The sequence below is a fragment of the Eubalaena glacialis genome, chromosome 19 (assembly GCF_028564815.1).
Source record: "Eubalaena glacialis isolate mEubGla1 chromosome 19, mEubGla1.1.hap2.+ XY, whole genome shotgun sequence".
Lineage (NCBI taxonomy): Eukaryota > Metazoa > Chordata > Mammalia > Artiodactyla > Balaenidae > Eubalaena > Eubalaena glacialis.
In genome coordinates, this window is record NC_083734.1 from 23,743,917 (window position 1) to 23,771,690 (window position 27,774).

Below are 27,774 nucleotides of genomic sequence, written 5' to 3' on the forward strand. Positions count from 1 at the left end.
ATAAATGTAATTTCTATATTATGTAAACCATAAGATTCAAAAGCACACAGCACAGGTTAGAAATATCAACTGTCACTAATTAGGAATGGTGAATTAAGGTTTTATGAAATATACCAAGCTTAAAATTCTTATTATAATTTTCACTGTTTTATTAATTTTATTCTCATTTCACCTTTCAAATGACATATCTTTGTATATACTTATAAAATAGTGAACTTAATGTTAGAAAGGGGATATTTATATCAACTTAGCTCATTTTATCTCTACCTAAATTTTTTAGTAGAATTTAAATAAGCCTTTACAAATTCCAATAAGCTAGTGTTTCATGAACAACATTTAATTTTACAGAATTAATTTAATTAGGTTTTACTATATGGAAAGGTTTTAAATTCAAAATTTATAAAAATACTCCCAACATAAAAATTATATGTCAGAGTGATGAAGTTTATAAGAATAAGAAGCTAGTCATATAAATGGTCCCATGATAATAATCAGTGGCTATTAAAGCTCAGAAGTACACAGAAGCAGAATTGCAGCTCTGCAGTACTCCCATTTGGCCTCTAAGAACACAGCCATATTGACATCTAAAACAAGATCTGTTAACCTACTCAGCAAGAAAAAAAACTGTAGGGAAGATTAAATCTGTCAAGACCAGGAGAACCCTCAAGAATTCAGGCTGGTGGTAACTATCTCAAAGGAAAACCTAGAACATAAAGATTACCTCAGCAACTTTTGGAGGCACTCCATCCCCAAGCACTTCTCTGATGAAGCAGTGCTGGCCCATGTAATATGAGAGTCCACAGGTCCTCTTGAAGGCATCTTTCAGTCGTTTCAGCTCTACATCTGTAACTGCAATTCAGAAAGAGAAGATGGGTAAGAAACTAGAGGAGAAAAGTCATCTCTCAAAATCTTTACATTTTTTCAACCCAATTCCTAATAAAAATTGGCAAATATTATTTCTCTTTCCAAATAAGTCAAATAAACCCAAAGATATTTTTCATAATTCTAATATTTTCAAATCTAATCTAGAAAATAAATATGCAAATTCCTGACCCACTATTTTCAAATGACAGAAAATTAAATTATGCATACAAATTTTAGGCAGGGGTAAGGAAGAGGTAACAAGTACTTCGAATTAGCAAGTAAGCTAAATGGCCTTAGACGCTGGCATTAATATGTTTTTAGCAGCAATGCACTCATTGCCTCTGGGATAAAAATTATATTATTTCTACTCTTTGAGCACGTATCTATCCATGCAGAAGACACCCCCTAAGTTTACCTTAGACCATGTCATCATCTACAAAGAAAGTAACCTATAAATAGATGATTCTAATAAACTATAATTTTTAGACACCCACTCTCAAAAAAAAAATTACTGAGTCATTACTTTATTTTAGGCATTGAAGCCTTTTTTCCACTGAATAGAACAATCTTGGTCTACAAGGACAGAAAAATAAATACTCTTTAGTATTATGTGGTCAGTACAATCGTCACTATGGAGGCACAGAATTGGTACCTTTATCCCATGCTAGAGAAGAAAGACAAGACTTCTGGACAGAGAGGATGATTACTTAAACTTTTAAAGGCTAACCCAGGCAAAATGGACAAGGGCATGCCAGGCAGACATAACAGTTTGTTTCAAAGTATAATGCATAGAGCATGATGTATAGAGCGTATGGAGAATTGTATGTTACTAGAACAAAATGAATAAGGCAGGGAGTAGTAAGTGATAAACCTAAAGCAGTCATTGACCAATTCAGAGAAATTCGGTTCTGTCATAATAAGGAAGGGACTCCGTCAGACACAATTCAGATACAAACTCCAGGCAGACAGGAAACAGGACACAGATAAAATTCAGATAGTTTACCAGTTCTATAGAGAATGGAACAAATGTGGAAGCAAAAGATAGACTGCTACTAAGAGAAGAAAAGGAGGAGCTAAATCTGGGAAATATTTAGAAGGAAAAGTCAGTAGAATCTGAAGCTTGACTAAAAGTAGAAGCAATCTAGAATAACACTCAGGATTCTATCCTGGGAAACTTGAAGGATGGTATTAGCATGTAGAAAGAAATGTACGAAAAAGAGTAAGTGAGGAAGTGGGGACTTCCCTGGTGGTCCAGTGGCTAAGACTCTGCACTCCCAATGCAGGGGGCCCAGGTTCAATCCCTAGTCAGGGAACTAGATTAGGGCCCACATGCCGCAACTAAGGGTTTGCATGCCACAACTAAAGATTCCGCATGCTGCAATGAAGATCCCGCACGCAGCAACAAAGATCCTGCGTGCCGCAACTAACACCCAGCAGAGCCAAATAAATAAATTAAAAAAATATTTTTTAAAAAAAATAGTGAGGAAGAAAAAAATGATAAATTCTGATAAGGACATACTGAAAATGAGGAACCTTGGGGAGATCCATTGGGTTTTTTTTTTTTTTTTAAACTTTTGGGTTTTATTTATTTATTTATTTATTTATGGCTGTGTTGGGTCTTCGTTTCTGTGCGAGGGCTTTCTCTAGTTGTGGCAAGTGGGGGCCACTCTTCATCGCAGTGCGCGGGCCTCTCATTATCGCGGCCTCTCTTGTTGCGGAGCACAGGCTCCAGAAGTGCAGGCTCAGTAATTGTGGCTCACGGGCCTGGTTGCTCCGCGGCATGTGGGATCTTCCCAGACCAGGGCTCGAACCCGTGTCCCCTGCATTGGTAGGCAGATTCTCAACCACTGCGCCACCAGGGAAGCCCGATCCATTGGGTTTTTACAATTATGAGTGTAAAGCTTAGGAGAGGTTTGATGAGAGTCATCAACCTATAGGTGGCAATTAAAGCCATGAATGAAGAGCACAAATGAGACAGAGACAAAACTGGGAGAAACCAAAGCTTACAGTACCTGTGGAGAAAGAAAAAATACTCAAACAAGATCAACAAGGACTAGTTAGAATAGGAAAAACAAGAGTGTAGTCTCCAAAGGACAAGAAAAAGGGCTGGTCTACAGTCTCAAGTAAGGCAGAAAGGGCCAGCAAGATAAAGACTAAAGAGTGCCCTGGCACATAGATTATCATTCAATGAAAGTCTGTGGTAGGGAGGGAAAGTTAATGAGTTCAACAACCTGTAGGGCAATGATAAAACAATAAGAACTAATACTTGAATAAGTAGCTAGAGAAAAGTATGAATACTAGATGCTTAATTCATTAAAAAATGAATTCATAGTATTAATAGCCCCAAGTTACTAATTTTTTTTCCTTTTTAGAATGCAAAAGTGAGAAACAGAACAAAGCTCATTTTATAAATTACAATAAAAAAGAAGAAATTACTTCAGCTACCGGAATACCTATTTCTTCAATATGCCTAATTTTCATTAATGGTTTTACTAACAAATTAGGATGCTCATAGTCTAGTGGAGGAGACAAGAAAAATCAATCATTGTGATATAAAATGATAATCTCATACACTGTTGGTTACAGATATTTGAAGGACTGTTTGGTAATATGTTAAAAAAATAGCAACCAGATGACTAATGAATTTATTCCCTTATAACAGGAGAAAATGCACATATAAGCTTTTTAAAGCATTTGTAAAAGCAAACAATGTCCATCAGCAGAAGACAGATTGAATAAGTTATTGTATATGCACAAAAGAAACTATCAGACACTAAAATACTGCCAGAGATCCATATTTACTGAAAATAAATAGTATTTTTATTCAAAATAAACAATCTAACAATTAGTTCATCTGTAGATAAGGAATACATAAAAGCGTTCATTGTACAAGTGAAACTTTGAAAACTTTAAAAATAAAGATTCAGGCAAGATGGAAAACAAAAGAGAATCAAGCCTAGTAAAATTTTAGGGTAGGAAAACATAATATTAATGCAGTTATTTTAGTTTTAGAAAGAAAAAGTAATTTCTGGAAAAAATAGAAAACTGAACACGTGTGGTTTTTCTATCTCCTCTCTCTCCAAAGACTTCACTAAAATTACAGCAAGAATAAAAAAGGACATAAACTCACAAGGACAAAGAGAATAGGAGAAAAAAGAACTGAGGATCTAAGAGGCAGTCAGTTTTTTCTGGGGAACATTAGTGTCTGGAGGAGTGACTGACCTGAGCAGATAAAATAAAATTGAAACCTAAGCACCAGCAGTTGAGAAATGTGAACAAGAAAGTGAACTAACTTACTCTGTCTAGAGCACCCAAAAAAGACTTGAATTCATTGTACCAATTACCACAAAAAAAAAGGGGTGAGGGTAAAAGGTGGGATTGAAGAGAAATTGGTTGAAAGTTATATGAGGAGTGCTTAGACTCTCGGGTCCCTTGCAGCACAACACAGTCACGCACCAATCTACCATCTACCCACCCCCGCACATCACTTTTAGATGTAGATATATATCAAAAACCAGAGATACATTCTCTGGAGACACTGACACAGAAAGGTTCCATACATGGAAACACCAGATTTAGCTGAGAGCTATAGGAAGGACAATGAGGTATGAAAAAAGGTGAAGATTAAGTGAGCATTTGCATCCAGCTGCCCTCCCTTGCCCTATTCTCACATATATATCACCTGGGCAGAATCAATGAGGATTCTTCTCTGAAGAAAGTAAATGATTCTAGAACAAAGACCTACTGTTACTGACATGGGGTGAGGGGAATGTCTCCATTCCCCCTTTAGAAATGGCTGGGTTCCCAAAAGGAAAATCCACAAGTCAACAAGTGATATACTCAAACATGTAAGTCTTCCAGTCAATCTTTTAATGCATCACTCTTTAAAATAAAAAGGCAGTTTGGCAGTTATTATAAAGTTAAGCATATACTTACCTTATGACCCAATAATTCCACTCCTTGCTATTTACCCAAGAAAATACTGTACAGAAACATACAAAGGAGCTTTATTAACAATAGCAAAAACACTAGAAACAACAACCCCTTGATCCTTGAACAGATGAATAAATAAATGTGGTATATCCATACAATGGAATAGTATTCTGCAATAAAAATGAAGAAACCACTGATTCATGCACCAACATAAGTGGATCTCAAAAACTATGCTGAGCAAAATAAGCCAGACACAAAAGAACATATACCATATGACTGCATTATATAAAAGACTTAAAGAGGCAAAACTAGCTGTGATGTCAAAGACAGTGGTTGACAGGTGGTGAAGTGGGGAGTATGTGGCTGGAACTGTAGGGAACAGACACTGCAAAGAGATAGGAGGGAACTCTTCTGAGGTGATGGAAATGTCTTATCTATTTGATCGGGGTGGTGGCTACAAAAGTGAATATGATTGTCAAAACTTACTAAACTGAATACTTAAAATCTGTGCATTTTATTGTATGTAAATTATATATCAATAGAGTAGACTGAAAAAATGAATGAACTGCCAAAGAACACCAAAAATTGAGGAAGATTCCAAAAAGAAAGGTACCAAAACAAACAAATGGGGGAAGGGGGAGGGGTGAACAGAAATAATGAAGAAAGAAGAAAAAAATATGAAAACCTCCAAATATTCTCAGAAAAGGAGAAAAAGAAAATTACATCCAAATAGGAATAGGGTACTATAAAAATATAACAAGGAAAAAGTACAAACAATCTCTCCTGTACCTTTTCCAGAAAGCTACAGGAGAATGTCCTACAACAAAATGAGGGGGTAAACAAAGGAAAGAAAAGGGATCCAGGAAACACTGACTGTAGCATGAGAGAGGTAAAGGGAATTTCCAGGATGATTATGATATGATATCCCAGCAGGACAGCTATGCATAAGCCTAGAGAACAAGACTAGATTAGAAATGAAGGACTCCAGAATAAAAAAGGAAAGCATGACAGTAAACTAACACATTTGGACAGTAAACTAATATATTTGACCACGATGGGAATAGCTTAAAGAGGTATTTCACCTTCAAAAAATAAATCTCAAGGGCTGGTTTTACTTTAGGTTTTCCTTAATCTAAGGAAATGTAGAAACATTTCAAGTCCACCTATAACACTGTCATAAGAGTCAAGAAACTAACCAGAATCTTATTGAAAACTACAGAAACAGAACTAAAATCCTTCTTCAAACAGGAAGTAAGTGTGAATGAAAGACAAGGGAACACCCAAAGCAAAGAACCAAGGGAGAAAGTTTTCTTTTCTCATATCAAAACAGATTTTCAAGAGAATTTAACACAAATCGCATCCAACAAAAAGCCTTGGTGATTTCAAGACATCTCAGTTTTCAAAATATTCCATTAGTGAGAATTAGCAACTCACAATCAAATACCAAGATATGGTAAGAAAAAGAAAGTACTTGATAATCACATAATGATTATGGCACAAAAGTAAAAGCAATTACACAGAAAGGGCAAATACTGAAACAGAGATAAAACAAAGATTATGGTCCTCACCACAGAAACAGAATCCTTCCAGTAATACGCTCCTGAAATGCAATCAATCAATCAACAAATCATTAATTAATTAAAGGCTACTGTGCCCTTACTGATCATATGCCCAAACACTGTGCTAGGCCATGAGGAACACAAAACTAATAAGACCTCCAACTCTGCTTTCAAGGAACTCACAGCTAAGAGACAGACTCATGAATAAACAATGACAATATAGTAAACATAAAAGACATAGTTGTGCACAGAGGAAGAACATCTAAAAAGGGGGAAGAGTGCTCTAAAACTACATTACTAAGCACAAGTTAGAGCAAAACAGATAGCTAGGTGCATCTAGTGATTATTTGCATATATACTTTCTATAAAGATCTCCTTGTGAATTCTTTTTACATTTGATCATCTATAGCATGACATTCTCAAGACCTATTTGATCTATAATAAACCTAATATAGCAACTTATCAGCATAAACAACCTAATCATCAGTTTTTAAGAGAAAATGGTAGTCTTCCGAGCTAAGTAAGATTTACAGGTTATATCAGTTGATATAACTGTGACTAACATGGCTGATTTGAGTTAATTGTAGCCACGAATATGTGCCTCCTGGACACCTTCTCATCCAAGACTTTCCCACCCTTTCTCATCACTTGGCTTTCGGAGCAGGGTGAAGGGCAACAGTGTACTGTGGTGAGCTAAGGCGAGGACACTGAATTCACTCCAGGCAGCCTATGTCTCGCTGAAGGACTACATATTCAGGGCCGTGGGCGCTGACAAGAAACCTGTGCTTCTTTAATACTCTCCGCTATTTCTGAACCACATTTCATCTGATCCTTTACCATCACTATCAATAAATATTGTCCAAATAAATGAAAATATATGTGTAATTCCAACTCAAAAGGCCAGAAACATAAGGCATCTCCCTTACACTTGACTATTCTCAGACCTCACATTGGGAAGAAAAGCTGTATGAACAAAAATATTCTGTAGCTCCTCTGCTCTGGAACACAAGTTCAAGCATAAAAGGAATTACTGGTGGTAGTAAAGACTGATGATGCAAACCTCAAAAACGGAAATACCTACAGGGAGCAGGAGGGTAATATAAACGATGAAGAGGGCCAGGTGGGGTCTGTGGAACCCCAGAGAGCACATATTCCTCCTACAGCGTGAAGCTGCTACTAAGTTCCAGGCCTATGCTGCAATGTGGCAATGAGGAAACCAGTAATATAAATTTTTTGTGAAATCTCTCCACATTAAAAGTGTTAGCAGCTAATATTTTTTAAAAAATTAATCAACATGCAGTCTAAATATGGCCCACCAGCTGCCAAGTTTGGCAACCTCTGGCCAAATGGTTAAGGGCACAAACAAAATATATATATGTTCGAATCCAACACGGTCACTTACATATATATATATATATATGTATAAAACAAAGACAGAAAAATAATGGATGCCCAATAATGACAGTCTGTGGGGAGGAGGAGATTTCTAGCAGTAATGAGAGCAGCCCCTGTTTACTTTCTACTCCTAACTCTGGAGGAAAGTTGTGAAAATGAGGACTGGAGAAAGGAGGTAAAAGTCCAACAAACAACAACAAATTTTTCTTCCCCTATCCTTTTTCCTCCTTACCTATAGACTAATGTTACCATCCCAGCAGATCCAGCTGCTGCCTAACACTGGAACAAAGGGGAGGGAAGGAAAAGAGAGCAAGCAGAAGAGGAAGGGAAATATCAAGAAGAGGAAGGCAATTTCTGTAGGTTTGACAGACAAGCATACAGAAAGTATTGTCATTAATTGTAAAGAACTACCCAAGTCAACCCTTAGTACCTTCAGGGCATTGGTTCCAGGACCAGCAAACCCACCCCACCCCAACCCCGATACCAAAATCCACAGATGATCAAAGTCCTTTATATAAAATGGTGTAGTATTTGCATGTAACCTACAAAAGTGCTCCTCTATACTTTAAATCATCTCTATATTCCTTATAATACCTAATACAGTGTAAATGCTAAGTATCAATAAATTGTTGTAAATACAATGTAAATGCTATATAAATAGTTGTCTGTGTGTAGCAGGAGTGGCAAATTGAAGTTTTGCTTTTTGGAACTTTCTGGAATTTTTTCCCCCAAATATTTTCGATCCACACTTGGTTGAATCCACAGATGAGGAACCTGTGGATACAGAGGGCCAACTGTATTAGATTTGACCATGAGTGCTATCTTACTCAAAGCCAGGTTAGTCACATAAGTATGAGTATTCATAAGCACTTTTAATTAAAAGGTTATTAACATTCCAAAAAATTATGAACAAAATAAAACCTCCCTTTGTAAAACAAATTTTACTATCAACATCACATAAAAGAAGCAAGTCCGGAGCCATATGGCCTGAATAGGTCAAAGGTTCAATCTGATAATTCTGCTGCATGCACTGGCTATAGGTTGGGCTAAATATTATATTTACTGGAAGCATGGGTACATTCATTGCTATATTTATTATATTTATCTATAAAGGCTCCTAATCATACTTGAACTAAAGTCACATTTTTATGAAGACTACGTTGTATCAGATTAAAGAATGGAGCTCATATTCTATATTTAACCCACAGATCAAACACAAGACTAGTTTAGAGTTCAGTAAATCCAAGACTTCTCTAGAGGGTATTTTAAAATTTATTTTAAAAATACAAACAAGAGCAGAAAAAACAGGGACTTCCCTGTAGATCCAGTGGTTAAGACTCCGCGCTTCCAATGCAGGGGGCGCAGGTTCAATCCCTGGTTGGGGAACTAGGATCCCACTTGCCCCGCAGGCACAGCCAAAAAAAAAAAAAAAAAAAGCAGAAAAAACATTTTACGGTTGTCTAGCAGTTTCTAGTTACATAGTAATCCAAGCGTATTCTGAATGGCCCCTGCAACTACATGAAATATCATGAAAACTGAAAAGGACTATGTATTTCACCTAATTATATACAGGTATCCCTCGCTTTTCAAAAGTTCACTTTATGCCTCTTCGCTTTCATGAGAAACCTACGTTAGCACCTGTTTTCGCTAATCAAAAGAAATCTAAAGAGGATTTCTGCTTTTACAAAAAAAGGCGAAAATAGCTTTTAGCATTTGTTTTGCAGAGAGCTATTATAGAGGCATCACGCACCCCAAGCAGCAAGAGTGGCATTGCCAAGCTCCTTCCCTGGGAACTACACTAGCATCTCAGCATCAAGCTGCCATAGCTCTGAACTATGTCTGTGAGCATTTATGTTTTATCTCAGTTTATTTTGTACATTGTTAGATGTGTCCTAAGGTGACTGCCTCTTTGCTTTATGCCATTTCAGCTTACAAAAGGTTTCACAGGAATGCTCTACTTTCGGATAACAGGGAAAACCTGTATACAATAGTAGGCAATAGTGTGTTGGGTGCTATGGGGGATACAAAAATAAACTATGGTCCTTGGATTTAAAAGCTTAAAATCTGTCAACAAATATTTGAGTGTTTATCACAGGCCAGGTGGGCACTGTGTTATATCTTTATTCTATTAGTTCTTAATCCTGGAATCAACTGAGGAGCATTAAAAGAATTCTGATGCCCAGGCTCCATCCCAAACCAATAAATTGAAGTCTCTGGAAGTAGGACCCAGGAATTCAAATGTTTGCTAAATAAATGAATACATAAGTAACATACCAATAACACAAAGTAGACTGTAATAAATAGCCTAAAGGGTATAAACAAGTGATATGGAAGTACAGAAGAAAAGATTACAAGGGAGGAATCTAGGGAAGTTTCATAAAAGGGGGGCAGTTCCCATACTAGAAAGTTAAGAATGAGTACAAGACAGGGAGCCAGGAAGAACATGTCAAGTATCAGGAAGGGAGTGAGCAATGACACAGAAGTCAGAAGATGCTAGGAATGTTTAGAGGACAGTTTTTGAGGCTGGAATGTAAAGTGTGGGGACTGCAAAACAGAAAAGTATGGGAAGAGAAGTGGAAGGAATATCTAGGGTGATAAATATGCTAATGAGTTTTTACTTTTTCAGGAGTTATTCTGGTGAGAGTGTGAAAGAAGTATATAATAAGGTGTAAATTTTTTAAATTAGGAATGCAAATCTAGAAGCTAATGAAAAACTAAATCTAAGACTTCTATTAAGTGCTCAGTGTTCATACAGATACAACATACTCCACACTGAAAAAGTTTACAATTTGAAAAAGAAAGCCAGAGAGACATACATCAGCCCTCATACAGATCCATCCCTCCTCATTTTATTTCATTTTCTGATAACAGAGAAGAAGGAAGAAGGGCCACTCAGCCTCGGTTTGAGATCTCCAGTATTATGGAAAAATGTCTACCAAAATGCCCATCATTCGCTCCCTGGCCAAAGAAAGAAATGATGCAGGAAACAGAAAGAGAACAAGATTGAGGAAAAGAAGGCAAATAGAACAAGAAAGTGAAAACAGAAAGGTTAGAGAGAAAATATTATACAAAGAGGCACAGGAAATCAACATACATTCCACTGGTATCCCAAATTTTAAAAGCTGAAATAACAAGACTGTCACTTCTGCTGCAGTCATAAACCTGCCCAGGTTCAAGAGGAGCAACCACAGATTCCAGCATGTCAAAGTCACATTGTAACCAGCTTGTGGGATGGGAGATATTTGTCATAGCTATCTTTTGAAAATATAATCCGCCATAAACACGAATACTACGTATTACATCTGTACTGGGTTTTCTTTTCTCCATAGGCATCTGAAGAATTTCACATCTTATACTACTCTTCGAAATATTTACAAATCTCTGTAACACAAGTTAGATACGTAAGTACTAAAGAAAATGGTACTTCCGTCAAAAGTGTTACCAAAGAAGTTGGCCCTAAAATAGTCAACCATACAACTCTCCTTCAGGAATACTAAACCATTACCTCTAGCCAAAGAGAGCTAAACTGAAGATTTAAACTTTCAACCCCATTGGGAGAGATCAAAATCCCATCTGTACTACATCTAAGGGCACCACTTCAGAAATTAGGAGTAACCTAGCCTTAGAGAAAAAAAGGGGAGGCGGGAAGAGAAGACTGTGATCTACTTCTTCACAAAGAACTTTGGTATCTAAAATCTGTAGAAAGAAGGGTGGCAGGGGGAAGGAAGGAAGGGAGGGAGGGAAAATATATTCCAAGGCAAAAGGATTAAAAAAAATTAGGTTAGCTTTACTTCCTGATCTGAGGTTCTAAGACCATTGACAGCATTCCTTCCTGAAAGTTTAAATGAATATTTTCTCTTTTCTCATAGTCATCTTGACTTGTATAATGAAGTACAACTTAGCAAGGCAATGGACACACTGTCCTTGGGAAAGAAAATCAAAGATGAAACAGACCTAGTTTGTTATAACTGTTAGTTTGTTATAACTGTTTTAAAAGAGGAGGGGGAAGCATAATCTGCCAAAAAAAAAAAAAATTCATTTACAAAGCAGAGCTATCAACACTAATTCTGTTTCACCTTGTTTTAAGCCATAAGTATGTTCAAATCATTCAACCAGGGATTTCAGAACTTTCTCTAATTCCATCATTTTAATGTTATAGTCCACATACCCTATATATTCATTATCAGTAGTTCTTAGAGGCAGTTCCTAATTGCATGTGGCCTACAAGAATAACATTCCACCTAGCTGTTATTAAATTGTACTTTTAGCTGATTTTTTTCAACAATCACTTATTAAATGTCTACTATGTGTCAGGCACAGTCAAAATGAATAAGACATAGTCCCTGCATTCTAATACTTCAAAATTTAGTAGGGAAAAAAGGCACAAAACCAAAATAACTGCAATGCCAGACAGGAAATGTTAAAGAGGAGGTATTAAAATGGAGTCCCCAAATAGCGAGTGATTAATTCTGTCCCAGTTGGTAATTAAGAAAGGCTTCCAAGAGATGTTGACCCTTGAAGGATAGGAGTTCACCTGGCCAAAAAGGGCAGAAGTGTAATCCATGTAAGGAAAACATATATAAAAGAATAAAGTAGCATGGATAATCAGGGGATTGCAGGTAGTTTGATATAAATGAAGTACAGGGTACAAGAAACAGAGTTGCAGGAAATGAGGTTGGAATGATAACTGGCAGATAAACAGAATCCTTTTTTCGAGGTGATAATGTTCCCAGGTAAAAGACTATACTTTCCAGCTTCCCTTGCTATGGAACTAGAAATAGCCAATGAAATGTAATAGAAATTGCTCCAAGAAGACACCTTAAAAGCTCCAGATAGCTAGCAATGTCCTTTTGCTATTATCTCTTCTTCCCACCTGGATCTCAAGATGGAATGGCTGCCTCTCCAGAAGCCATTTTACACTATAAGTGAACTTGAAGTTAAAAACCATACACTAAAGATGGTGAAGTCAAAGAGACAGAAAAAGCTTAATGACCATGGAATTGCCATACAACCTCCGGATAGTCTATCTCCAGATTTATGTATGAGAAAAATAAAGAACTATATCTTACATATTTTCTGTTTAATATTCATCCAAACTTAATCCTAGATAGATAGAGATATCAGATGCAACTGCATGGAAGGACACTCTAAGCTATTCCTGAGTTTTAAACAAAGAAATAACAATCAGATTTATGTTCACACTCATATTAATGTGTTTAAAAGACTGGGAAAAGACCAGATAAGCAGCATAAAGAGCAGCTGAGAGGCTATTGTGTTAGTACAGACAAGAGTTGAGGACTTAAACTATAAAAGGGAGGTAAGGTAAGGCAGATTCAAGAGATATGAGAGTTGACTGAACAGAGTTCAATGAATAATTAGCTGTGAAAAAAACAAGAAAGAAGAAAGGATCTATGGTGATTTCTAGATGTCTGCTTGGTTCTAAGTTATCCTCAGACTTGATGAAGACCAAGTCTATAGGAAAACTTGAATATTTCACATTGTACAGCTGACCTTTGAACAACGTGGGTTTAAACTACTCAGGTACACTTATACGCAGATTTTTTTCCAATAGTAAACACAGAGGACTACGCCATCCGCCAGCCGAGGTTGGTTGAATCCTCAGATGCGGAACCACAGATATGGAGGAACCTTGTATACAGAAGGCCGACCGCAAGTCATACACAGATTTTCAACTATGGGTCAGCACCCAGAACTCCTAAGTTATTCAAAGGTCAACTGTATTTACATTTCTGTTACGGACTAAATGAATGTCACTAACAAAATTCATATGCTGAAGCCCTGACCCCCAGTGTGGCTGCATTTGGAGTTAAGAAGTAACTACTGTTAAATGAGATTATAAGGGTGGGGCCATTGGATTAGTGTCCACCTAAGAAGAAACACCAGAGAGCTTGCACTCGCCACCTCTCCCCCAGCTCCCCACATACACACAGAAGGCCATGTGAGGAGCCAGAGAGAAGGCAGCCATCTGCAAGCCAAGAGAGTCCCCATCAGAAACCAAACCCTGCCAGAACCCTGATCTTAGACTTTTCAGCCTCCAGAACTGTGAGAAAATAAATTTCTGTTGTTTAAGCCACCCAGTCTGTGATATTTGTTATGGTAGCCCAAGCTGATTAATACAGAATTTGGTATTGAGAAGTGAGCTGCTGCTATAACAAATGCCTAAAAATGTGGAAGCAGCTTTGGAACTGGGTAATGGGTAGAGGTGGGGGGAGTTTTGAGGTACTTGATAGAAAAGGCTTAGACTGCTGTTAAGGAACTGTTGGCAAAAATATGGACATCAAAGGCAATTCTGGGGAGAGTTTAGAAAGAGGAGGGCTACGGAGAAAGTCTCTGTCATCTTAAAGAATACATCATGAACAGAATGTAGGTTAGGAATATGAATGCTTAAGGCCATTCTGGTGAGACTGAAACCAAGTCCCCCTAAAACCAAGTTCCCCTGCAGAGTTTATGATTAACCTCTCTATCCAAAACTTTATTCCCTTTCTTGTCCCACCCCTTTCCCCTCAGGATTGAGGAATATCAAAGAAAAGGGGGGACTGAAACCAAGTGGGACCATGCAGAGCCTTCCTGGGTACTAGCCCCTCTGTGTCCCCCGCTTGTTTGGCCAAAGAGCAGACTCAAGCAGTTAATGATTAGAGAAGTGGAAAATGCAGAAACAAAGGAAAGCAGTCAAGCAAGAGAAGTAATAATAGCTTGAACAATGGAGTCACAGGACTAAGTCACTGAAGGGATACAGATAAGAGTCTGACGTGTATCTTTGAGTTGTTCTGCCGAAACTAAGACCCCCCAACCCAGTGGAGGATGGTAACTACAAGCTGACCACAAGCATGACCACAAGCACATAGACCCCAAACTGGTTGGAACCAGAAAGTTGATGATTAAGATTCCTGAACATTACCACCAACCAATCAGAAAAATGTCCACTAGCTGATCATGTACTATGTGACCCTCATCCCTAATGCTGCCTTTTAAAACCCTTGCCTGAAAGCCACGGGGGAGTTCAGGTTTTTTGATCATTAGCTGCCCACTCTCCTTGCTTGGTGACCAACAAATAAAGGCCATACTTTCTTTCACCACAACCCGGTGTCAGTAGATTGGCTTTACTGCATGGTGGGCAAGTGAACCCAAGTTCGGTTGGGTAAAAAGATCTTAGGGACTTCGCCGGTGGCACAGTGGTTAAGAATCCGCCTGCCAACGCAGGGGACACAGGTTTCAGTCCTGGTCTGGGAAGATCCCACATGCCCCAGAGCAACTAAGCCCGTGCACCACAACTACTGAGCCTGTGCTCTAGAGCCCGCGAGCCACAACTATTGAGCCTGTGTGCCACAATTACTGAAGCCTGCGCACCTAGAGCCTGTACTCCGCAACAAGAGAAGCCACCGCAGTAAGAAGCCTGCGCACCGCAACGAAGAGTAGCACCCACTCGTCACAACAAAGACCCAACACAGCCAAAAATAAATAAAAAATAAAAATTAAAAAAAAAAGATCTCAGACAGAAATGAGGAACAAAAAACTGGAGGAGAGGTGATCCTTGCTAAAAAGTGACAAAGAACTTGGCTGAACTGTTGTCATGTTCTAGTGTTCTGTAGAATACAGAACTTTCAAGTGATGAAATTGGATATTTGAGTGAAGAGATTTCTAAGAAAAGTGTTGAAGACTTGTTTTTCTCTTACTTGTTTTTAGTAAAATGTGAGGAAAGAGATAAATTGAAGGAATTGTTAAACAAAAAGGACCCAGAACTTGAAGGTTTGGAAAATTCTCAGCCTATCCATACTGCTGCAAAAAATGATAAAGGCTTGATCTGAAGAGAACACTAACAATAGATGTGGCTAACATCTAGTTGATAAGGAGTTGAACCACAAACTTAATCAACCACTTCAGCAGGAGCCAGGAATAAAGATGGGATTACAGGAGCAGAAACACTGCTAGCTGGGACTAAAAGGAATAGAAAACAAATGGGACAGAATGAAAGAAGGCTGTCTGCGATTCTACAGGATGGAACAATAGTTACCAGCTACAAACATGCATCATCCTTCAAGAAAAGGGAAGACTGACCCCAAAGGCGATTCTGAGAGGGCAGGGCTGCCACTCCCACCACCGGTCCAGGGGGTAGTGCTGGCTCCTCCTCATCTTCAAAAAGTGCGGCCTCCTTGGTTTGAGGGTGGGGGACCAAGATGCCACCACCCAGTGCCTCAAGAGCAAGGCCATGGCCCAGGGGCTGGGGGCAAGGCTTCCCCGCAGAGCCTTGGGGGTGACGCTGCTTCCCCAATGCACCTGGAGGGCAGTGCATGAAACCGAAGAGGATTATTCAACTCTTAACATCTAACGGAGAGACTTCCCTGGTAGCACAGTGGTTAAGACTCAGTGCTCACAATTCAGGGGGCCTGGGTTCAATCCCTGGTCAGGGAACTAGATCCCACATGCATGCCGCAACTAAGAGTTCGCATGCCACAACTAAGAAGCCCACGCGCCGCAACTAAGGAGCCGGCAAGCCACAACCAAAAGGCCCACCTGCCACAGCTAAGACCCAGTGCAACCAAATAAATAAATATTAAAAAAAAAAAATCTAATGGAATTTGCCTTTGTAAATTTCAGACTTGCTTGAGAACTGTCACTCCTTTCTTCTTTCGACTTTTCCCTTTTGGAATGAGAATGTATATCCTATTCTGTCCCAGCATTGTATTTTTGCAAGCTTATCTCCAGTCTCATCCACACCTGGATTTAGATGATATTTAGATGAGACTATAGACTTCAGACTTTACAGTTCGTGCTGGAATGAGTTAAGACTTTGGAGGCTGTTGGGATGGAATGAATGTATTTTCAATGCAAGAAGGACATTAATTTGGGGGGGCCAGCGGGCAGCATGTTATAAACTGATATGTCCCCCAAAATTCATACATTGAAACTCTAAACCCCAGTGTAGCTATATTTAGACTGGAAAGTAATTAAGGTTAAATGAGGTCAGAAGGGTGGGGTCCTGATTGTTTAAAAATAAGATTAGCACCAGAGAGCTTGAGAACTCTCTTTCTCTCCCTTCAAGCACACAGGAGAAAAGCCACTTGAAGGCACAGAGATAAGGCGGCCATCTGCAAGCCAGGAAAAGAGCCATCACCAGAAACCAAACCCTGCCAGAACCTTGATCTTGGACTTTTCAGCTTCCACAAATGTGAGAAAATTAGTTTCTGTTTTTTAAGCCACCCAGTCTATGGTATTTTGTTACTGCAGACCAATACAATATTTACAGTACCAATAATAAATAGGCCAATTCCTCCTTTCTAATTTAGATAGAAAAGCTATTTAAATGGCTTTTGCAGGATCAGAGGAAGGGATTAGAACTCACTGTCTTTGAAAGGAAAATAAAAGTCTATACTTTAGTGATCTCACCAAAAAAAACTCAGTGTGAAAGAAAGAACACCACAATGCTCATCTCTAAACTCTTAAAAAAATTTTTTATCTATACCAGTAGTTATCAAACTTTTTCTGCAATGACACAGGATGGATGTTTTCATTTCCATGTGCATTCCCTGAACTCTAGCTGTAACTACACTCTTTTTACTTCCATTTAAATCATATAGGGGACTTCCCTGGTGGATCAGTGGCTAAGACTCTGCACTCCCAATGTGGGGGGCCCGGGCCCTGGTCAGGGAACTAGATCCCACATGCCAAAACTAAGAGTTCACATGCCGCAACTAAAGATCCCGCATGCCGCAACTAAAGATCCCGCATGCCGCAACTAAGACCTGGTGCAGCCAAATAAATAAATAAATTTTTAAAAAATAAATAAATCATATACATATGTGAAGTATATGAACTTTAATCCACTTTTGTAAAGGTAAGCTTTTTTTTTAAACAAAGTTCAGTACTTCACTATTACTCATTACATGGTTATAAAATATTTCACATTAGACCACAATATTGGTGTTCTATACTCCTATTATATACTGCCTTATATCACAACTTTTTTTCAAAGGTAATGGTTAAGTCTTATCTCTCCAAGTAGATTTTAAGTCTCTCGAAAGCAGGGACCAAGTAATCTATTTCTTCATCTTTCTCATAGAGCCAAAGCTTGTCATGCATTCAGATTTTTGCTAAAAGATAGGAATTGCTGTTTTAACAGTTTAGTTCCAAAGGCATGGATGAAAATTTAACAACATCTGAATCAGAAGATAACCACAGAAGTAAACAAACACTGGGAAATATGCCTTTCACTACCAAACTAGAGTAAGAATTTCCAAATACAGAAGAAGGAAAATGCCCAGTGTAGCAAAGAAATCACAACCAATATTAACTTATAAATGTGCTTGGTGCAGCTGATCTAAAATGAATTTACCTACCAAAAGTCTCTCTAGCAGACTACCTATAGCAAAAACTATTGCAAAGCCACTTCAAGTAGACAATAAAGGCCAACCTAAATGGAACATCTCAGGTAAGAGGCAGCCCACAACCAGCACGTTTTTTGCCACTAGTGACTTCAGAAAACAAGAGTTTCAGAATATATCTAGGGCCAAATGGTGTCATAAGAGTTTTTTCCCGCATAAGAAGGGGCAGGGACTTCCCTGGTGGCGCAGTGGTTAAGACTCCATGCTCCCAATGCAGGAGGCCCGGGTTCGATCCCTCGTCAGGGAACTAGATCCCACATGCATGCCGCAGCTGAGTTGCATGCCACAACTAAGGAGCCCGCCTGCTGCAACTAAGACCCAATGCAACCAAATAAATAAATATTTTTTTAAAAAAATAAACAAATAAAAATAAAATTAAATTAAAAAGGGGCAAAGCAAGGCTGAATGATTAAACTCACACACATATTCATAATCTTTCATCAAGTGGAACAAAATTAGAAATTCTGAAACTGGCCTAACATTTGTTCTGTAAACTAGAGTTTCTAATATAAATGATCAATTCGTTTTGATACAGGAAATCAGCTCTAAATAAGATAATATAAAAAACTAATTTTAATGATTATGTATTTATTCTTCTAAAAAGATTAGAGGACTTCTGAGCATCACAATTTTCCACAATACCAACATAAGACAGGATAAAAGTTCCCAATTTTTATAAGTGAGGCAAAAAAAAGATTGATTTCGCTAATCAAGGACAATGCTAAACTGTAAGTACTGATTTTGATCTCTAAGCAATATTGCCCTCAAAAAAAGTAATGGCTCATAGGAGTTACAACAATGCTTATACAAACTGTTTCTGTGGCAGATCATGGCAGTTATGGCTGTATCTGTGAACCCAAAGTATAAACTCTATTATTACAGTCTAAATTAATAAGCATTCTACTTATTCTGAATTCCAACTATCAAAATACAAAAAGCAAATGAGATCATTAAAATTCCAATGCCAAGACCCCTCATCAACCCAGAAAACAGTCATTGCCAGATTTAAGAGTATTAACTACACTGCTTCTGAATATCTACAACTTCATGTCACAGGGAATGACCTTTAACTATCAGACTCCTTTTATTATCTTCCTTTAAAACAAACATTAGAAGGACAGAGAGCCCAACTGAAAGTTGGAAAAAAAGACTTAAATGAGCATTTCATAAAAGAGAATAGCTAAGGTATTCATTAGAACATTAGAAAAGGTGTTCAATTTCATTAGCAATCAAGGAAATGCAAGTTAAAACCATGATGAGATACTACTACACAACCATTAAAATGGCTAAAATTTAAAAGGCTGAGAACACCAAATGTTGGCAAGGATATAGAGGAACTGAAACTCTTACTGCTAGTGGGAATATAATAAAATGGTATATCTACTTTGTGAAAAGGTTTAGCAGTTTCTTATTAAGTTAACACATACCTATCCTATGACCTAGCAATTTCACTGAGTATTTACCTAAGAGAAATAAAAACATATGATGATCCCAGAAGACTTGTACAAAATGTTCACAGTAACTTCATTGATAATAGCAAAAAACTGGAAATGACCCAAATGTTCATGAACAAGTTAACAAAAAATTATGATATATTAATATTATAGAATACTATTCAGCACTAAAGAGGCAAAAGCTACTCAACCACGTAACATGGATGAAGCTCACAGTTATTATACTGAACAAAAGAAGGCTGATAAAAAGAGCAGATTCTACTTATGTGAAAAAATAATAAACCTATCCCAAATGCATAGGAACAGTCCTACAAATACAAATACCTGATGTACTGACAACTCCCCAGCTACTTACGAATGGACAAAAATTCCCTAAGAATACTCTTATCCCTCTATGTGACTAACAGTAGTTGATAAACTCTCTGAAGCTGCATCTGAAAAGGACTCACTGACCTAGCAGGGAATAGTATTCCACATCTTCAAATATTAGCATTTAGATACATTTTTAAATGACTTTTTCAATTTTATTGTTATTGTGCTTCATCTAGTATTCCCACAGAATTGTTTCTGTTATTTTTTTTATTGCAAATGTACAGTATTTCAGCTACATAGTGACTTATATTTCTGTAAGTCACCACCCTATGAATCTAATCATCATTTATAACACTGTTTCTATGGAGAAATAAATTTTAAATTCCAAATAAACTTTTGGAAGTCAATGTATAGAGTACTTTAAAACTAGCTTACTCTCTCAGATTAAAAAAACACGTTTCAATAGCTCAGTTAATTCAATATGTTTCTCTAACATCATTAAATCACTCAATAGTACAAATCTAATTTTTGATAGTAAACATGACTACCAAAATAAATTTTCACAAATCCCTTTAAGCATTCACAGTACTTTGGTTTTTGACTCTAAACTAAAACAGAAATATAGCATTTTGAAGGAAAAGCCAAAATAACCATTCCTTCAACGTTTTCAAAGTATCTATTAGAGAGGAAAAGAATGACAATATATAAATGGTTAACTAAACATAAAAGCAGAAGTAATATAGAAGAAATCCCACAATAGAAACAAAGAAATTTCTACAAATATGACAAGGGAAAATTGCAAAAAGCAAACTAGTGATGAATAAATTATGCCTGGCACGAATAGATTGCAAAGGTAACTACGACATACGTTAACCTAGTAGAAAAGAACAAATTCTGAAGTAGAGCTTGATATCTAATACAATAAGGAGAGCATATAAAATACAATTAATGGCTACTTGAATATATAAAATGTATAAGGGGGCAATCAGAAACAAATCTACTATAGGTCAGAACCTCACAACTGAGAAATAGTACTAGAAAAATGTAGATAATGCAAAATTCAAAGGATCAGAAAACCAGTAAAGGCAAGGTTTAATAAAGATAATGTTACTCTGTACATCAAGAATATAAAAGAGGGGCTTCCCTGGTGGCGCAGTGGTTGAGAATCTGCCTGCCAATGCAGGGGACACGGGTTCGAGCCCTGGTCTGGGAAGATCCCACATGCCGCGGAGAAACTAGGCCCGTGAGCCACAACTACTGAGCCTGCGCGTCTGGAGCCTGTGCTCCGCAACAAGACAGGCCGCGATGGTGAGAGGCCCGCGCACCGCGATGAAGAGTGGCCCCCGCTTGCCGCAACTAGAGAAGGCCCTAGCACAGAAACGAAGACCCAACATAGCAATCAAGCAATCAATCAATCAATCAAAAAAAAAAAAAAAAAAGAATATAAAACACCACTTAGAAAACAGGAGCCCCAAGCAAGAGTTTTTACATCTAAAAATTAGATTTAAAATGAAAGTAATTTTTACAGACGGAGTTTATTATAGATCAAATTTGGAGAAACTAGCCAAGACCAGAATATTGATGATGAGGATCCTTGTCTTAGAACAAAAAGATCTAAAATGTTTTAGCATGCAATAAATAGATGAAAATTTTTATCTTTCTTTTCTTTTTTTTTTTTTTGGCTGCACGGCATGTGGGATCCTAGTTCCCAGACCAGGGATTGAAACTCTGCCCCCTGAAGTGGAAGCATAGAGTCCCAACCACTGGACCACCAGGGAAGTCCGCTTTCTTTTTTTAATCTTTTTTTTTTGAAAAATTTAATTGTAAACCTTAGAATGAGAAGTAGCGATACAAAGGCTCCAACTATCCCAAACTATAGTTGACCCTTGAATAATGCAGGGGGCTAGGAGTGTCAACCCTCCATGCAGTCAAAAAATCCACATATAACTTATAGTTGGTCCTCCATATCTGCAGTTCTTCCGTATCCATGGTTCCTCTGTATCCTCAGGTCCACATCCTCAGACTTATCCAACCGTGATCATACAATACTATATGTATTTACTATTGAAAAACATCTGAGTACAAGTGGACCTGCACAGTTCAAACCTGAGTTAAGAGTCAACTGTACTTACCTTTCCCTAATGATATTAATACTCACTGCCATCATCCTTGCACTGTCCTCTGCCTATTATCCCCAATTACTCTAATTGGCCCAACATCCTTCAAGACTTGGCTTAATGTCTCTCTTACTTTTTTTTGAAGCATATTCTAAAGGCTTCCATGCCCCACTACCCAAAGGTAGGAGTCCCTCCCATAGAATGACCTTCCTTACCACCATTTACTTAGTATCAAACTTTCGATGCTTTAACCTTTAAATAACACAACTTATACTGTGTTTGTTAATTTAATTGCGTATCTCCCCTCTGCTCTTGAGAGCAAAGAAATGGTCTTACTAATCTGTATCCCAACACCTATCAAAGAACCTTAAATACTACTGATGTTCAATAAATTTTTGGATAAAGATTTAGATTTTTTGATGATAAAATGAATGTCCTATCTATTCTTCTATTCACAGCCTTTCACTTATTACCGAACCACAGCATCTAAAACTGTACTGACTCACAGTAAGGGCTCAATAAAAATGTTTTTTCATTATCTTGTACCTGATGTTTGTCATCACTAAATGTATCTCCTGCTCACATCTTTCCTCAGCCTAAAACCAATTTTCAATCGAGTTCATTTAGTAACCTACTGAATGAAACCCAGGTGGGAAATATAGTACGTTAATTCTAAAAGTGCGGTGGAATAGGTATAATTTAGACATTTACCTGCGCAAAGGCAGAAAATCAAATAATGACTCAAAATCTCTTAACTGTGATAAATGCATCTTTTTCCTTATCATTAAAACAGATACCATGTACTGAAAAATTACTATTTATACATTTTTGTGGTATGTTTTTGCTTCAAAAGATAAAAAGTGACAAATTTTAGAAGAAAAATAATCACACAATATCAAACAAGGCAGATAAGATACAAACTGGATATGACCCAGTCTTGCTCCAAAGCACCTCCAAACTATCCTTTTTTTAAAAAAATTTTTTACCTAACATTTGCCCTATGTCAGGTATTCCAGGTGTTTTACAAATATTATTTCATATAATCCTTGTAATTTCCCTACAGAGTAGACACTGTTATTATTCCCATTTTATAGATGAGGAAGTTGAAGCACAAAAGGTAAGTCACTTGCCCAAGGTCACACAGTTGAGTGGCAGAAGCATGATTTGCACCCAAGGACTCAGTTTCCAGGGTCCATACTCTTAATCGCTACATTATGCTTCTAAGAAGAAACTTGAGGGCTTCCCTGGAGGTGCAGTGGTTAAGAATCCGCCTGCCAGTGCAGGGGACATGGGTTCGAGCCCTGGTCCAGGAAGATCCCACATAACGCAGAGCAACTAAGCCCGTGCACCACAACTACTGAGCCTGTGCTCTAGAGCCTGTGAGCCACAGCTACTGAGCCCGCATGCCACAACTACTGAAGCCTGCGTGCCTAGAACCCATGCTCCGCAACGAGAAGCCACCACAATGAGAAGCCCAGGCACCGCAACGAAGAGTAGCCCCCGCTCGCCACAACTAGAGAAAGCCTGTGTGCAGCAACGAAGACCCAACAAGCCAAAAATTAATTAATTAATTAATTAATTATTTTTTAAAAAAGAAATTTGAACACTGAGGTCGTGAAGTTAGTGCACTTCACCATTGCTGGTAGCATTATACACTGGCAAAATCCTTTTGTAAAGTAATACGGCAATACTTAAGAAGAGCAGGAAATGTTCATATCCTTCGATCATGTGGTTCATTCCTGGGAATTTCATTTAAAGAAATAATTTAAGAGTATCAGTAAAGACGGTAAAAAAAAGATTTTATAGAAACATGAAAACATGTTTGTAATAATAATAAATTAACCAAAGATTATTAAAAGTGTTCAGAATATACACAAAAATGAACGACATTATGCAAAAAATAAAGTGCTTGTTGTATTGGGTGGTACTTTGGGATCATTTTTTGATTAATTTTTTATTACACAAGTAATAAGTAAAAGTATTCTTTTAAATTCAAACAGTGCATACAGATAAGGCTAAAGGCATCACCACTACTAAACCCTAGTCACTGACTCCCAGTAGTCTTGATCCCTCACCCTTCCCCAAGAGATAATCACGTTTGGTCTACCTCCTTTCAGATCTTTTTGCATGCTTTCATAAGAAGTACCCATAGAAATGTAGCTCATTTCTTTATGTGTTGCATAGTATTAGTATTCCATCACATAACAATCCTATAGATCATCTAGATGTCACTTATTGTTGACATTTAGCCTGTTTCTCATTTTTTCTTTCATACAACAATTGCCATGAAAAATCATGTACATGTCTCCTTAGAAAAAAATATATATATGCTTCTCTAGTAAGCACTAGGCCATTCACATTTTTTTCATTTAATAAATACCACCAAACTTCCAAGTGGCTCTATCAATTTACATTCCTACAATTGGGCTTTTCCTAGCCTTTTATTCACTGTTGTTTATAGAGTCTCTGTAATTCAAACGAACAAAAATTTCTAAAAGAATCTATCCTGTATGGCCCTGTATGGGTAGCTGTTTAAATGATGAAGAAAATAAATCTCCACTTCTCTTGTTATTGAGAAGGTATAAATCTAGCTCCCTGCTATTATGTCCTAGTTTTATCCCTGAGCACATCATCTGTAATTCAAAGCAGAAAACAGTGTGGCAATGTATATACCATTTAGCCTTAGCGCTCAAAGGTACAAGGTTGACAGTATTGTTATGTGTGGGTGTGTGGAAACTAGCAGTGAATGCAGTCATCTCTTCTACTATGCCCATACAAAGTTGTTCTTGGCTTTACCACAACACACATGGTTAGTGCATGCTATAAAATAGACTGTGGCTCCATATCTTCACTTCACAGACTGCCAGTGTCTGTAATCAAAAGGAACCACCCTATCTTTGCAGAGCATCAAGTTGGACCATCTGCCACTACTTCTGTTCCCCAGCATCCCTGAGCTTTGCTGCACTGCATAAAAAATTGCAGTAGTCTAAGAGAAAATTCTGCTTCTTCCTTTCTATTAGTTTCTATTAACAAGCATAAAAATGTGAAGGAAAAATAATACAGAATGGAATATGTGTGCTGGACAGCTAAGCTAGTTTATCAATGAATGAACCAGTAAAAACTTATCAGCCTAGAGCACAAATGGAGAAACAGGCAAGTTGTACAAGCTTTCTTCTACTAAGAATAGCAGCTCACATTCTGAAACATGCCAAATATGCCACTTTACAGTTAACAAATTCAAATAATTTCTGGGGACGAATATGTCTTTGGAAACTGCCCATAAGAACATAAATCAAAAAAGACACCACTTAGTTTATGGTCACAGGAAATCTGTTGTATACTTAAATGCTGCAGGAGAGTCTTAAAAACATCATGGAAAGAATGCCTTTAAGTATTCCTTAGCTTTTTTTATTCTCCATAATAAAACAAAATGACTATTTAACATATGTTGATGACAAGTTTTCTAGTTCATTCACTTGCTTCCAGCAGTTGCTCAAATCAAACACACAATTTATCATTCTCCTGGTTCATAAACTTCTGAGCTATCAGCAACATGGCACTCATCAGTTCAACTACATTAAAATGTATGTTTCCAAGTACCCTCCTTTCCCCCAGAGAGGAAAAAAACTTAGTCAAAAGACATCTAGTAGCCCAAATCCCTCTGCAAGTCTAACCAAAGTGGAATGACAAGTTGTCATTAGTGCCTTTAACCTTAAAAAAAAAAAAAGATTAATAGTAAGTGTTGTTTCTAACCTAGCATTTTACTCTTTAAAAAGCACACTCAAAGACACTATCTCAGGGCTTCCCTGGTGGCGCAGTGGTTGAGAATCTGCCCCCTAATGCAGGGAACACGGGTTCGAGCCCTGGTCTGGGAAGATCCCACATGCCGCGGAGAAACTAGGCCCGTGAGCCACAACTACTGAGCCTGCGCGTCTGGAGCCTGTGCTCCGCAACAAGAGAGACCACGATAGTGAGAGGCCCGCGCACCGCGATGAAGAGTGGCCCCCGCTTGCCGCAACTAGAGAAAGCCCTCGCACAGAAACGAAGACCCAACGCAGCCAAAAATAAATAAATAAATAAATATTAAAAAAAAAAAAAAAAGACACTATCTCATAAGATTCTTGAAAAAAAGGGGGAATTCCCTGGCGGTCCAGTGTTTAGGACTCTGAACTTCCACTGCCAAGGGCCTGGGTTCAATCCCTGGTCCGGGAACTAAGATCCCGCAAGCCACACATCGTGGCCAAAAAAAAAAAAGATTTTTGCAATAGACTCATAAGATAAGGATAACATATTTCTCTGTACTGGGAAAGAGAAAGAGAAAGAGAAAAAGACTGAAGGCAAGGAGGGAGGGGAGGGAGGGAGGCAGAAAGGCAAGAAAAAAGGAAGGGAGGGAGGGAAGAAGGGAGGAGGGCAAGGAGGAAGGATGGGGGGATGGGAGGAAGAGAAGGCCAGCCCACACACATATGTAAGTTTTCAGGTTCCCTAAGGAAACCAATGATGTTTCATTCACCACCATCCCCCAAAACCTGCTAAGCCAATCACATTTAATATCCATGAATTTAAAATTAGTTATTACTTCCATTCTCTTTCCCTTTAAGAGCAGTCTTTTATAACATAATATATCCTAAATCTCCCCTTTCCAGAAACTTTATTTTTCACTGTGATGTCTGCAAAGAAAGGAAAGCTCAATCCTCCAGTGAGATTCACCTTCAAAGTAACAGTCAAATTTTATATTTTAGGCTCCCATTTGTAAAGAAAGCCACAAATAACAACACAGGTGTACATCTTTATCAAATGATTACAGAATTAAAAGTCAGATATTCTACATTCTACTACTAGTACTAGCTAAATCCATAATATTCAAGTTGAAAGTCATTTTCTTGTACCTTTCAATTAAGAAACCATGAAAAATTTCCCACAATTCTATGAGAATTCACTCATCCTTATGTGTCATTAAGATCCTTGCTGAAAGGTACTATAAAAAAAAACACCTTAGAAGAGAACAAATTAATGAAATTTGGAAACAAAAAAAAACAATGTATTAGTCAGAAGAAAACATATTAATGAAATTTGGAACTGTTCTTCTACTTTCCGTACAGAGTGGAAATAACTAATTTTTTAACATCTTTCCTGACAAACTGGTGAAAGAGAACACATATAGTGCCTCTATTCTCAACACTGCTGTCATTTAGGAAGAACTGTTGAAAATCAACTGATGCCTTGGCAGCCACTACACCTAATAAGTGACAGGAAAAAAATGTCATTTTCAGTACTACTGATGGTAACAACATATAACATCTGAAAACCTTCATATGTTATTCCTTCTGATACCAAAAGCAACTCAGAACAAAATTATTTAAATGGATAAGAGTCAGATGTGGACAATTCTGAATTCTTTAAAGAAATTCACATATTTACATTGTCAAACTGAGTTCTTACTTTATATTTTCTCAACAGTGTTTACCCATACTTTATAAGAAGGTGCATACCAACCTGGTAATGACAAATGTTTTAATCTGAAAAATTTTAATTAAAATTATAAGAAAATCTAACAGCTTCAAATTTTTATAGAAAGAATTCATGTACCATAGATACTTAATTTTCATGAGTATTTTAGATACTGTCCGTTACCAGTTCTCTTATCTCAGATTTTCTACAGCAATGATTACCAACAAGCATTGGAGGGAAAAATCACTACTGTTCTATTAAACATTCAGGTAGAGTAATAGACAACAGCATT

General features: G+C 37.6%; 1 protein-coding gene across 3 annotated transcripts in view; it reads right to left on the reverse strand.

Moving 5' to 3' along the window:
- Positions 1-27,774, reverse strand: part of USP32 (ubiquitin specific peptidase 32) — a 208,035-nt gene that overhangs the window by 140,303 nt on the left and 39,958 nt on the right. For all 3 annotated transcript variants that reach the window (XM_061175432.1, XM_061175431.1, XM_061175430.1), the window contains exon 2: positions 722-849. In XM_061175432.1, the coding sequence (XP_061031415.1) occupies positions 722-849 (128 nt within the window). The remainder of the gene's footprint in view (positions 1-721; positions 850-27,774) is intronic.